Source organism: Schistocerca cancellata, chromosome 1 (genome assembly GCF_023864275.1).
Source record: "Schistocerca cancellata isolate TAMUIC-IGC-003103 chromosome 1, iqSchCanc2.1, whole genome shotgun sequence".
Lineage (NCBI taxonomy): Eukaryota > Metazoa > Arthropoda > Insecta > Orthoptera > Acrididae > Schistocerca > Schistocerca cancellata.
In genome coordinates this window covers 860,715,521-860,728,914 of record NC_064626.1, presented here as the reverse complement: position 1 = coordinate 860,728,914, position 13,394 = coordinate 860,715,521, and the positions used below count along the sequence as shown (strand labels likewise).

The window sequence follows — 13,394 nt, the reverse complement described above, 5'->3', positions numbered from 1 at the left end:
CTCATTTGGTCTTGAATGGGTTTATATGGAATTTTTGTAAAAATGACCTCGTACACCTCTGAATCTCTGTTCAGAAATTCTTCAAAGTGCTCCTTCCACTGCAAGCCAATAGATACCAAGTCTTTAAAAAGTTGTATACCATCTTTAGATTGAATGGGGTTTAGGCCTCTTTTTGAGGGGCCTCAGATCGCTTTTGTGAGAGTGAAGAAGGCTCTGGAGTTGTTGGTTGCTGCTAAATTTTCCACTTCAGTTGATTTTATAGTCCACCATTGATTTTTGAGGGCTCTGGTTTTCCTTTGAACATCAGCTTTGACATGGAGATAAGCTTGTTTTTTGTGGACTGATGTTGGATCAGTTTGCCAGGTGTTGTAGGCCTTTCTTTTTTTTATCCAACATGCTTTGAATTTCATCATCATTTTCTTGAAACCAGTCTTGATGTTTTCTTTTGATGAATCCAGTTGATTCTTGGCAAGCCAAAAGCAGGAAAGGATGGTTTTCAGCACTGACTAGTGTTCTTCAACATTGTCAGGATACTCAGCAGGCAACTTTTGCTTCACAATGTTCTGGAAATTCTTTTGGACTTTTTTATCTTCTAGTCATTCAATATTTAGCAGATGTTTTGCTTGTTTCTTTTGCTTCCATCATTTGGGTGGCACTTGTAGAGCCATTACTGAACAGACCATTCGATGATCTGTCCATCAGTCATCAGCCTGAGCTACAGTTCTTGTGATCTTCACATCATGTCGATCTCTAGACTGCACAATCACATAATCTATGAGATGCCAGTGTTTTGAACTGGGGTATTGCCATGTGGTTTTAAACTTATTTTTCTGTCAAAAGAGAGTGTTTCTAATGATCAGATTGTGTTCTGAGCATTTAGTCAGAAGAAGGGTTCCATTGGAGCTGCCATTGTCTATACCCTCCTTACCAATAATACCTTTCCATAGGGAATAGTCTCTGCCAACACACACCTAGTAGAATAACTTTATCTGATTGAGGTATGGTTGATAAGAGTCAGTCTATCTGGGTGTAGAGCTCTTCCTTCTTATCATCCTCTGAGTCTAGGGTTGGTACATATGCACTAATTATAGTGGTGTTTTCGTGTTCACGAGTTTGAGACAAAGGGTCATAAGTTTTTCATTTATTCCAGAGGGTAGTTTGTCTAGATCACTGACAAGTTGATTCCTCGCAGCAAACCCTCCACATTGATACGAGGCTCATTTTCATCTTTCCCTTTCCAGTAGAAAGTGTAGCCTCTAGCTTGTTTTTGTAGTTGAGCCTCGCCCGCAAGTCTTGTTTCACTGAGGGCAGCAGTATTGGTATTACATCTTTTTAGTTCTTGTGCCACAATATCTGTTCTTTGTTGTGGTTGGTTGCTTTTGTCTGAATCAATGAGAGTTCGAACATTCCAGGTAGTAATACTTAAGTTTTGTTTCTTCCTTTTCTTTTGACCACATGTGGTGTACCATCTGGATGTAACCGTCCAGTCAGGTAGTTGGTTGGTTAGGCTGACTATGTTAAGGGCACCTTTCCAAGCCTCCTCCCTATGCAAGTTGAGCAGAGTGGATTCTGAATAGGCCTGCTCAATCACAGGTGCAGCACGAGTTACTCTACAGCCTCCTCGAGTAAAATGGCAATCAAACGCCTGCCACCTACATGCCGGTTTGTCACTAAGAGCTTCCAGATTACACAGTCCTGCTCCCACTGCAACTTGCTGATCACTACAGGGCTTTCCTGTATTGGACTGATGGTATTGTCCTCCAAATGATGCCTGTGCACATATTTTTTTAACATGTAAAAGTTCCTGCACAACAACAATGAAACTGTCCCTTACAGCTTTGTAATCTTAGTCCAGTGGTATAGTGACTATGATAACTGGAGACACAAAAACTGCAAATGCTTTTTGGGCCCCTGTGGTGGAAGGCAGGAGGGATGGGTGAGGAAAGGAAAGAAAGAAAGGGCATTGTAAGACACACTTGGTCTGGCTCCTCTGCTGAGCTCTGTCTGGCTAGGTTGGACCTGCCAGTAGCTACACTACTGCCTGCATAACTACCAGCTTCACTGGAGCACACAACCTCTCCCACCTGCACAGACAGTGCTATGGTAAGACGATGCCTCCTGGGAAAGATCACTGAATATATTGATGATAAATGTATTCTTAAATGTTAAACTGTTTTCATTGAAAAAACATAAAAAAGGCCTTTGTTGTCAGATGTAGTGACATTTGAGACAGATTATAGTTTTCTATTCTGTTCCTTTCTTTATCTACTTTCATATGACTACACTGCTGTGAAGATAAAATGAGAACACTAACATATATTTAAAAACAAAGAACCAATGCCCGCGTTGCAGCTAATCTTCTTGATCCAGCAGTAGAAGATAGTAACTTAAAGCCTATCAAGGTGCTTGATCTAATAAGCTTAGTTTGTGGCACAGCAAAGAACACTGGACTAAATGTCATTCAAGTTAGAGAGAACTTAGCTGATTATAGGGACAAACAAGGAATATGATTCAGACAATTTGTGTGGGAAGGGATGAGTCCTCACTCTCAGGTTGCCATAAAAATTCTGGGCCCACCAGTTACATCTGCTCCTAAAGAACATTCCTTCAGTACTTTTGGACGGATCCACAGTAAAAAAAGCAACAGATTCACATCAGAGAGCTGCAGAATTAAACTTTCTCTCTTACAACTGGATGTTGATGAATGGAGCAGGTAAATGACATAAGCCTATTGATCCCAAGGAAAATCTCACACCGAACAGTCCAATCCAAGACAAAATGGAGAAGAACCCAGTGGTCAGTGAGGAATCAGATTCAGGAGAATCTGAGGCAGAATCGGAACTTCATCATTCTTCTTCAACTTATGAAGATCAAGATAGCGACTGACATTTAAAAAAAAATTTTTTTTGCCGTAGTATAGTATAAGTAAAAATACAACCTACAAACTAGCTACTTAATACAAACTATACTTCATTTCAAAACTGTCCGCCCCTGGTAGATGAGTGGTCAGCTGACAGAATGTCATACGTAATGGCCCGGGTTCGATTCCTGGCTGGGTCGGAGATTTTCTCCACTCAGGGACTGGATGTTGTGATGTCCTTATCATCATCATTTCATCCCCATTGACATGCAAGTTGCCGAAGTGGTGTCAACTCTAAAGACTTGCACCAGACGAACGGTCTACCCAATGGGAGGCACTAGCCACACAGTGTTTCCATATTTTCCATTTCAAAACTTACTTTTAAACTTTAGTGCTCTTTTTTTTTTTGTTGTCCACTGCCCTAAGAATTGACCTCATTAAAGATGTAAAAAGTTATGTTTGCAGTCCAATTTATTTTCCTTAATTACTCTCCCCAAATTCACAAGCAATTTTATCAGCTTGGTTATCTGACCACAAAAGAAACAGTGTTGTAAAACACCTTTTCTAATTCAGAATATTAACTTAAAATTTTTTATTAGTGCCACTTATCAATTAATCTTTTAAATGCATAAATGCCTGGGCATTTATGAATTTTGGGGATTTGCTCAGACATTTTATCCTCGACATTTTCCCCAACTTATAAATGTCCGTACATTTTACACTATTATATGGGGCGCTATCGGGCACCAGCTCTGTGCCCTCAAACCCTCAGCCTGTAATTTACAAGAAATGCATGGCCTGTGTGTAGACATCTGGTGCTATGTACCTTTGAAAACCTACCGAGGACTTGTTGTATGCATGCTATGCGTAATAGCTGCTATATTGTGCTTCAAATGTGGACTAACACCTTATTAAGCAGGTCCTCATAATGCATTGGATCATTAGTGTGTAAGTGTTCAACCATACTGTCATGTAATTCATTACATGAAAGGATTTGTTAACAAAGAGTTATCGCATTACCGTATGTTAACATGCAAGGGTGGATCCTCAGCCTCACTATAAGTGGTCATCTCATCCTGGATTCGGAACGACCTGCTCTTCCTTTTAACCTTCACCAATTTATCCCTCTCCTCTCCCCAAGGAAGGAACTTCAAGTTATGAAAGCTAGGTAGATTGTCATTTTATGTTTGTCTGTTAGCAGTACTAAACATTTTTTCTCCAGTAAGTAATTGCTGCCCAGGAATTCTGTCTCATAATTTATTAATTTTCTCAACTGAATATTCCCTGATGCTGTTATCTAACTGCACTATCATTCATACTTCATAAATATATCCCCATATGCTCTATGGCCTACTATATTTTTAAATTCACCTTGATAACTTTTCACACTCCAAGCTATTTCAGTTCTCAGGTGGCGTTGCTTCACATGAATCAAGATAACGAATTACACTTTTCTCTGTATGTCCATCTTTCTACAGATGGCTATGGGACTTCGGCTGTTCAGTACGAAACGTCAAATGAAAACACCTTTCAACCATATAAATTTCCAAATTGTTATTTTATTGAGCAACCAATCTGAGCAATATATTACATTATCTTCAGGCCTCTTGACAAACATGTAGGAAGATTCCCACCTCTGATGCAGTCAAAATAGATGCGAGTATTCAATGACTGGTATCTGTAGTTTATTGAGACAGCAATAATTTCAGTCACCACCTGCTCAGTTGTTGACACACTTTTTATTGAAATATTTTGGACCCAATGCATAAGAGAGCTTATAATGGCCTGAGGAGCTATTTGTATTCAGGAGAATGAGCTTAGGAGGGAATACCTGCATCACAGAAATAAATGAAATTTTTTCTCTTGCTAACTTACTGGAGGCAAGGACTTAACTCAAAGCAGAAGCCAAAATAAAGCAAGTGTAGCCTGCATAAATATTGATGTTGGAAGAAATTGTCATCACCATTGTCTGGTTGGCAATTGGTAGTGTACATTTTCAGACTGTGCTGAGATGGGCTAGGTTAAATTTGAATCCTCACTGCTGAGTCTTATAATGAGGTATAGCAGTCAGCTAGTGGTGGTCTGACTGCTGCATGCTCATGTTGTTGGTTTTATGTGCAGAGACATTGAAATTGATATTCATCTTAGAATGTCCCAAAAAACTAGGTTATTTGTCAGCATTAAGAGTTATGGTTTCACTTCCAGTAATTGCATGCTCACCTCTACCAACATGAACTGCCTTATCCAAGAACTCAGTACTGCTATTGGTTTGACACATTAACCTCCGGCTGGAATATGTCAACAATAGACCTAGTCTGATAAGACCTTACAAAAAAAGAAAGAAATTCCCATGTTGTCTCCAAAGTTCATTACTGAGTATTTAACTTCCCTTCCCATTTGGTCACAAACTGAAAATAATGGAACCCAATCTGTACCCCACTGTGCTAAAAGAAAGGTACATTGAGGCTCTAAGACTGGAAGCTTTGTTTTTATCTATACGTATAGTGCTAGACCATACAGAATGCAAGAGACTGCTTCAAAATTTATCTCAGAATATGAAATGAATGTGTTGTACAGTAAAAGGAAGTAAAGCACATTATCAGTCTGAAGCATTATTTGAACATTACAGTGCTTTAACAGACATGATTCTGTTGGTGGTGTTATGCCTTTCTTCTCTATCAACAATGGAGCCAACTCTTGAGTCAGTTATAGAGGGACATAGCCCAAATGATGGCACACTTTCATTTCTTCATATTTGTGAACATGTATTAGAGGTGGAAGTCATGTGCAGTTACACAAAAGTCATAGAATGAAACAGTAATTGAACCTCAAATATTTGAACTCATTGTGTTATACTCGCACAGACACAAAGCCTTCAATATTTAATTTGATATCTTTTAGCTAGAGGTCACATGTACTAAGTCCAGCACATAGACATCACACACAGTAGTAAAAATATTGTGAAAAGGATAGTTGCTAATCACCATATATGGGAGATGCTGAGACACAGTTAGGCACAACAAAAAGATTCAAACAAAGCTTTTGGCCACACAGACCTTCATCAGAACAGACAACACACATACTCACGCAAGTGCAACTCACAACATACATGACCACAGTGTCTGGCTGCCAAAGCCAGTCTGGTCAACTAACCTGCGTGCTACTAAAGCAGTGACTGATGATATGCTGCAAGCTGGTATTGTTCCTTCGTCCAATAGCCCATGGGCATCAGCTATCAAATTAATACCAAAAAATGATGGCACTCTTTACCTCTGCAGTGATTACAGAGTCCTAAACATCAATACAATCCATGGCAGTTACCCAGTACCAAATATACAAGACTTTATTCATGCACTGGCAGGCATGTCCACTAAAGCGTACTTGACTGTAAAAACGAGTATTTGCAAATCATGATGCACACTGACAGTACCACAAAAATGGCAACCATCAAACCCTTAGATCTGTACAAGTACCTTTTCATGCTTTATGGGTTTAAAAATGCTGCATAAATGTGGAAACAATTTATTGACAACATCCTCTTTCACATCAATCATTGCTATGCATGCCTCAACAAAATACTTATTTTTTTCTGCCACCACTGAAGAACATCAGGTACACCTCAAGTAAGTTTTCTAAACCTTACAAGACAGTAGTGTGTCAATCGATCATGACAAATATCAACTATGTCAAGAAGAAGTCAATTTACTAGGACACGTAATTAGTGCCACAGGCATCAAACTAACATTAAACAGGGTAGAAACTGTATGACAGTTTCCACTACCACCAATTTACCATGAACTTGATGTTACCTTGGAATTTTAAATTTCTACTGATGCCACCTGCCACAAGCAGTTGCCTTGCAAGTGTTGCTCATAAATACTTTATCAGGTCACAACAAAAATGAAAAAAAGAAAAGTTGAATGGACTGAAGACATGTGAAATGATTTTTATAGCAGAAAAGTACATCTCGTTAATGCAGTCACAGTCACATATCCCATCCCAGATGCTCAACTGATCGTTACCACTGATGCAAGGTGCGGTGCTACAACAGTTGCTGGGCAGTGAAATCCAACCTCTCTGGTTTCTCTCTTGCAAACTGACAGCTTCCCAATCCAAATGGCATTCAGCAGGGATTTCTCATGCTTTGTGAGGCAGTTAAGTACTTCCACAAAGACACTGAAGATCAGAATGTCATTCTACTCATGGACCGCAAGCCACTTGTCGACACTATAGAACATCCATCAAAGGAAGTAAGTGCATGACATTTTCCACACCTGGCTTCATCTTACAGTCCTCAACAGACATATGACACTTACACAGCGCAGACTTCATTGCTGATTACATGTCAAAGGTTAATATCATACCGCTCCACTTCAACTATGAACACCAGGTTGCCACCTGACAAACTGACAAACTACTATTCAGCAATGAAACCAGCTTCAAAATTGAAAGATGCACAATCACAGCCAATCAAACATTGATCCTGTGTGAAATGTTTCTCAACAAAATTTCACAGCTTGTACCACTAACAATGTGACATGAAATGCTTAACCAATTGTACAACCTTTCTCATCCTGGCATATGCCATACAATCTGCCTAATCACTGAATGTTTTCTGTGGCCAAAAACGAAGAGAGATTGCCACACCTGGGTAAAGACATGTGAATATGACCAACTGCAAAAGGTCAATTCATGATACCCAGCCATATCATCACCCAGAGGATTCCAATAGCACCAAGTGACACTCACTTCTAACTGTCTTGCAGACAACCATATCCAAAGCAACACCATCTCTTGTCATCCAGCTCAATGTTGCCACATTTGATGCTAATGATGATTCCACCTAACTCTTGGACAACGGCTTAACTATAATCTCCTTCACAACGATCCACCTCCAAGCAATGCTGCATGTTTCTGATGAATGGAACAACTTATTCCCTTCCAGATGACACTGATTACACTGCCAACTCATCTGAAGGATCCGAAGACGCCGTCCTCATCTTTACATGCCCTAGGACCAATAGTCCACAAACAAACAACCCATCCACACCATACAATACATTGGATGCATCAGCAGGGAAAACTACACCCCCAACACCTCCTTTGCCTCTCAGGCACCCACCAACACCTAGGTAGGTGTGCATGCGATGACCCCCTCAACATTTGCAGCCATATCATCTAGTTGACATAAGCACCGCACTCTGCTCCATGGCACCTTCCATTGAGAAACAGTCGGACTGTGCCTTGCACCACTCCCAATCACGGCACAGTTGGTCCCAGGGGGGGGGGACTAACAAGTAAGAACTGTACTATCTGCAACTTGACCAAAGACAGCAGTGGGTTTTGAGCTGTATCTGTGATTGGATATGCTGCTTGTATTGTACTTGTCAGTAAATTGTGTTTCTATATTATCATTCGTGTCTCATTACTGGTACATTCCTACTGCCTCTTAGTGATTTCTACCAAAGCTGATATTCATCAAGCTCTCTTTGATGTGCTATCACCATTGGCAAAGCTCTGGCAAGCAAAAGATAGAGGAGGAAGACTGTTTTAAAATGGAATGGAAGGCCAAACATTTTTATTTATTATTGTTCCAGAGGTGCTTCCTGAGAGCTATTTATGTTTCTCACAAGTTGTGTCTTATCAGCTACTTCCCAGATGGATGACTGTGACAAAACCAGAAACCATTATCTGCATAGCTGTGAATTCTCATTTTGAGGTTTTCAAAGCCTCCTTGGTAGCCCTTCTTTAAGTAATGCATTCATCAGCTGGTACTTGTGTGATATTTTATTTATTTATTTATTTCTTGACTTTGCTATGATCCTTTCAGTGGTCTGCCACAGCTGATTTCACACTTTGTCTTAACCATGTGTGTTGTTTATACTGATTTACACACTTTTTAGGGTCCTCATTTACCTGCGGTGTATTTCATATGTCATCTGTTGTTATGCTGAATATTTACAAATTTTTAATGACAGCTCAACTGTCAGGATTTTTTTCCTTTTTGGTATGATATTCTTTGCATGTAAGACATATTAGTCCATTATATTAGGTGATTTGGAAATTTGTAATGGTACTCACCTTGGATTGAAGGTGTGTAGTTCTGAAAGGCCAAGTTTGTTAATAGCAAGTCGAACTTTTTGATCTTCTGTTAGTACAAACAGATCTTCCTTGTCTATATAATATTCTGCAACCTGTAAGGAAATAATTTCTTGGTATTGCTGTACATGTAACAACATTTCAAAGATGAATACATTTTTATTTCTGGAAGATTCTCTGCATAGTTGATGTCTGATGAAATGTAACATCACCTTTTCTTTTGCTAAACAAAATTAGAATTAGGATTTGGTAAAATAAATCCGAATTTTCTACTTGTATTTTTAGTTTCAAAGCAGAGCAGTTGTGAGGTTCAGTCAAAAAGTAATGGCTCCTATTTTTTTTTTAATTTTATTCGTCAAGAATTTCAAATGCAAAAACAGAGATAGAAAACCACAACATTGATGATTAATTTATGACTTTTCAATATAATCTCTATCCATTTCCACAGTTGTGATCCATCTTTTAACAAGACATGTACTCCAGTCTCATAAAACACAGGGTCCTGCTTCCGAAGCCATTGACGCATGGACATTTTCCTGACCTCCTCATCTTTAAAGTAAATCACACAATGAACTTCTTTCAACAGCCTGAAGAGATGAAAGTCTAATGGTGATAAGTCAGGGCTGGATGGGGGTGAGGTAAGACTTCCCATCCATTTTCACAATCTCTTCAATAGTGTGATGTGGTCTTGTATTGTCACACGAAAGAAAAACATCCCCAATAGCTTCTGTTGGACAAACTGGCTGAAGATATGCTTTAAGATGTTTGAGGATTCTGAAATATTGGAGAGAATTTATTGTGCATCCATGCTTCAAAAAAACAACCATAATCAAACCCTCTGCATCCCAGAATATTGTACCCATAACTTCCCCTGCCAACAGCACAATTTTTAACTTCTTCTTCTTTAATGAGTTTCTATGATGCCTTGACTGACTCTTTGATTCTGGTTTAGAAAAATGAACCCATGTTTCATCTCCAGTCACAATTTTTTTTAGAAACTCCTCTCCTTCCAAATGGAAGTGCTGCAAGAGTTCTGTGTAATTGTTTTTCTTATCTCTTTGTTTGGAGCGATTAACATTCTTGGTACCCAAGTTGCACAAAATTTTGAGTATCTCAGCCGCTAAACAATTTTCATCACACTGAGGGAGGTAATGTGACAAAAATCATCAGCAGTTACCTGGCAGTCACAATAAATGATGTCACTGACTCACTGAATATTGTGTGGAGTCCATGCAGTCACTGGCCTGCTGCTCCCTGCTTCATCGGCCAATGATATTTGCCTCTCAGATTCATTACAGTGACAAAACCAGTAATCCAACGGTGCTGGTATCCACTGTTGCATGACTGTACACATGTCATTTTTCAGTCTCTCATGAATGCAAATTTGCATTTCACCTTCTGCATACAAGAATTCTATCACAGAATGCAATCTTAACACATATATATGAAAATAAATGTTGGCCATCTTGCAAGTGACTGCAATACTGGCATCCTTTGATGCAGAAAGTTGCTACTGTAATGAAATGGAGAAAAGGTTTTGCAGAATGGTATGACATTCAAATTTTTGACTTACCAGTAAAAACAGTAAGTATTATTTTTTTGACTGACCATCATATAAAGAATAAAAAAATGAACAGGAATGACATATTCTGCTATTGCAAAATAGTGAGTAGGTACTTTTTTGCATTAAAGACTGAAATTTAATGTGTAGCTGTTACTAGTTGACAAGTCTTCTCAAAAAGGGCAGGTTCGACAATTACATTTTCAGCTTATCTGTTTCAGCCATTAATGAGTTACTGGTATTAAAATAATCCAGACATGACATAAGCTTGTACATTGCTCATATTTATTTGTCATCCTGACATTACCTGCAGAATTGCTTTCAGTGGAACAACTCCCAACAATTCTGATCCCACGACTGACACACGTAGAGCTGCTGCCTCTTTGCACACTTCTTCATAGGCTATATGAAGTGGAGTTACATCAAAGTCTGTTATGTTGAGTGACACTTGTGCTAGGTTTTCCTCCTCAAGCCACCATCCAATGCCCTGAACTTCTTTAAGACTTCCTGGTTGATCAGCACCTCGACCAGTTGTTCTTACATTCAATGCTATTCTGAAAAACAGATAAACTTATCTTCATAGTTTAGTTAATAGATTCATTATTGAATAAGTACTTGTTAATCATATTCTAGCACTGTAATTAAACAAAATGGCCAAGATCAAAATGAATCAGAGTTTCATAGTACACTTTGTATCAAGAATAATTTGAAGGCAGTGTGTATTCAAAGAATATGAGTTGAATTACCTAACTGTGTTGTAAGAAGTGGATCATATTTAGAAAAGGTGTGTTTATGTAGTTAACAATCATGTTTAGCTCACGTATACTACATTAAGTCAACTATGGTTTCCACAGTAAATGAAGTTTACTGGAAAGAGATTGACAGAAAGTGCAAAATGGCAAACAGAGTGGTTTTATATCAAAATGATGTGGAATGAGTCAGTTTACCAGATACCCTTTAGTGAGCATATGAGCATATTACGTTTCATTCCTCCTCATTGACTATGCCTCAAAACTAGGATTTTTATTTAAATAAAAATTCGTCCATGGAATAGAAGCAGTAGTCCAGAATAAAAGACTTTAGGTCATATTTAAAATATGCTTTGCTACGTGCTGGGCTTTTACATGAGGTAAATTTGGTTACTGCATATTTAATTATTTTCTGATCCAATGACAGCTTTTATAATGAATAATAAGGGTCACTTTTTCCTTTTGTCTAGAGGAGAAGTGCAAGGCTGTAGAAGCACATCTGGCTAGGGAAATAGAGATGCCACCTATAGGAATATTAAGGAGACCTCGCAGAGAAAATAAGCACCTGTATAAATATTAAGAACTCAGATGACAAAACAGCACAAGGTAAAGGGAAGGCTGAAAGGTGGAAGAAATGATTACATGGAAGGGCTATACAAGAGAAACAAACTTGAAGACAATATTGCAGACACTGCAAGAACAATTTCACAGATGTTTGAAAGATTTAAGTTGGAACAAACCCCCTGAAGTAGATGACATTCCCTTAGAATTATTCAGATCCTTGCCATCCCATACCATAAAAAACCTATTCTACTTAGTACACAAGATACTGATGTATGAAATAAGAAAAATACTCTCAGTCTTAAAAAAGAATGCAACAGTTCCAGCTTCACAGAGGGCTGGTGCTGACAGATGGAAATTGTCACCAGACAATTTTTGTGATCATAGACTGGAATAAAAAAAAAGAAATTCCTTATTTCATGGATCCCTGTTTCTATCTCTTCTGCATATAAAAATTTAAATTTGAGAGCAACCTAATGCTCAGTATTACATCTTTTATTGTTATTAAAAAGTAAAAATGAGAGCAAGCAACTATCTACCTGCTGATGAATAAAAAATGCTGCATAGGCACATTTAGACATTCATATATATTTTAGCTTTTACTTTTCTTTCAAATGAAGTGGAGACACCCACACTTGGACACCAAAGCAAGTGATTTATGGCCTGTTCTAATAATCTGTGTGCTGTTTCCATCTAGTAATTTTCATTATGATACAGTAAACTTTTGATATTCTCATTACTCTTCATGCCATTGTTGTCATTTGTTCAGTAGATATTGCCCATACAGAGCTTTTACTTATCATATGGGATATGGAAGTATAATGATGTAATAGTGGGTGACTTACGAGATGATGCTTGAATACAGCACTGTAAGCCACTATACTATAAAATTTAATAAAGCATATTCTTCAGCATTCATTCATTCTTTCATCACATTCCGTAGATTGTATCAACAAGGTATTTGGAATGAGCATTAACAAATAACAATCAAATCACACATTCTGATGGTAACTTTATAAGATGTTGAAACCAGCTATGGTATCATTTGCATGATATGATGCATACTTTTATTTAATACTGTTCTGTGGCATGAAGTCCTCAGGCAGAGGAGCTAAAGTCATTGTTTCATGGAAGCTCCAGACACTCACTTGTGAAGCTGAAGCCTACTTAAACTTCAGAAGGACATAAAGCTAGAGAATGTGAGACCTTTTAGGACTTTGGGAGGTTGTGTTAGTTCTGGAAACTTTGCTTGCCACAGTAATGAGTCATGGCTAACAATTACCCCTAATTTTTATCACTGAAGGCAGATCCTGATAATATTTCAAAGTGTTGCAAAGACTGGGCACTTGCTTTAAATCTTCATAAATGGAATCCAGTCTTATAAGAAAAGAAATTAGGTGATTTTATGTGGAATAGATGAGGTTTTAAGGAACATATGAAGAGTGAGACATGAAAAGGTACTAAGCACCAAATCTCACATTCTTCAGGAGAATGAAAAAACAATGTATCTCTCTTTGTACATAACTGATTTGTATCCAGAAAATTGAGACAGTATTCTGATACA

At 38.2% G+C, this 13,394-nt stretch overlaps 1 protein-coding gene across 1 annotated transcript in view; it reads right to left on the bottom strand.

The window, feature by feature from the left end:
• The window catches only part of LOC126189230 (formimidoyltransferase-cyclodeaminase-like), a 124,534-nt gene that overhangs the window by 31,718 nt on the left and 79,422 nt on the right, over nt 1-13,394 (bottom strand). The window contains exons 5-6 of the mRNA XM_049930925.1: nt 10,828-11,074; nt 8,942-9,054 (exon numbers count right to left, since the gene is read on the bottom strand). Of these exons, the coding sequence (XP_049786882.1) occupies nt 8,942-9,054; nt 10,828-11,074 (360 nt within the window). The remainder of the gene's footprint in view (nt 1-8,941; nt 9,055-10,827; nt 11,075-13,394) is intronic.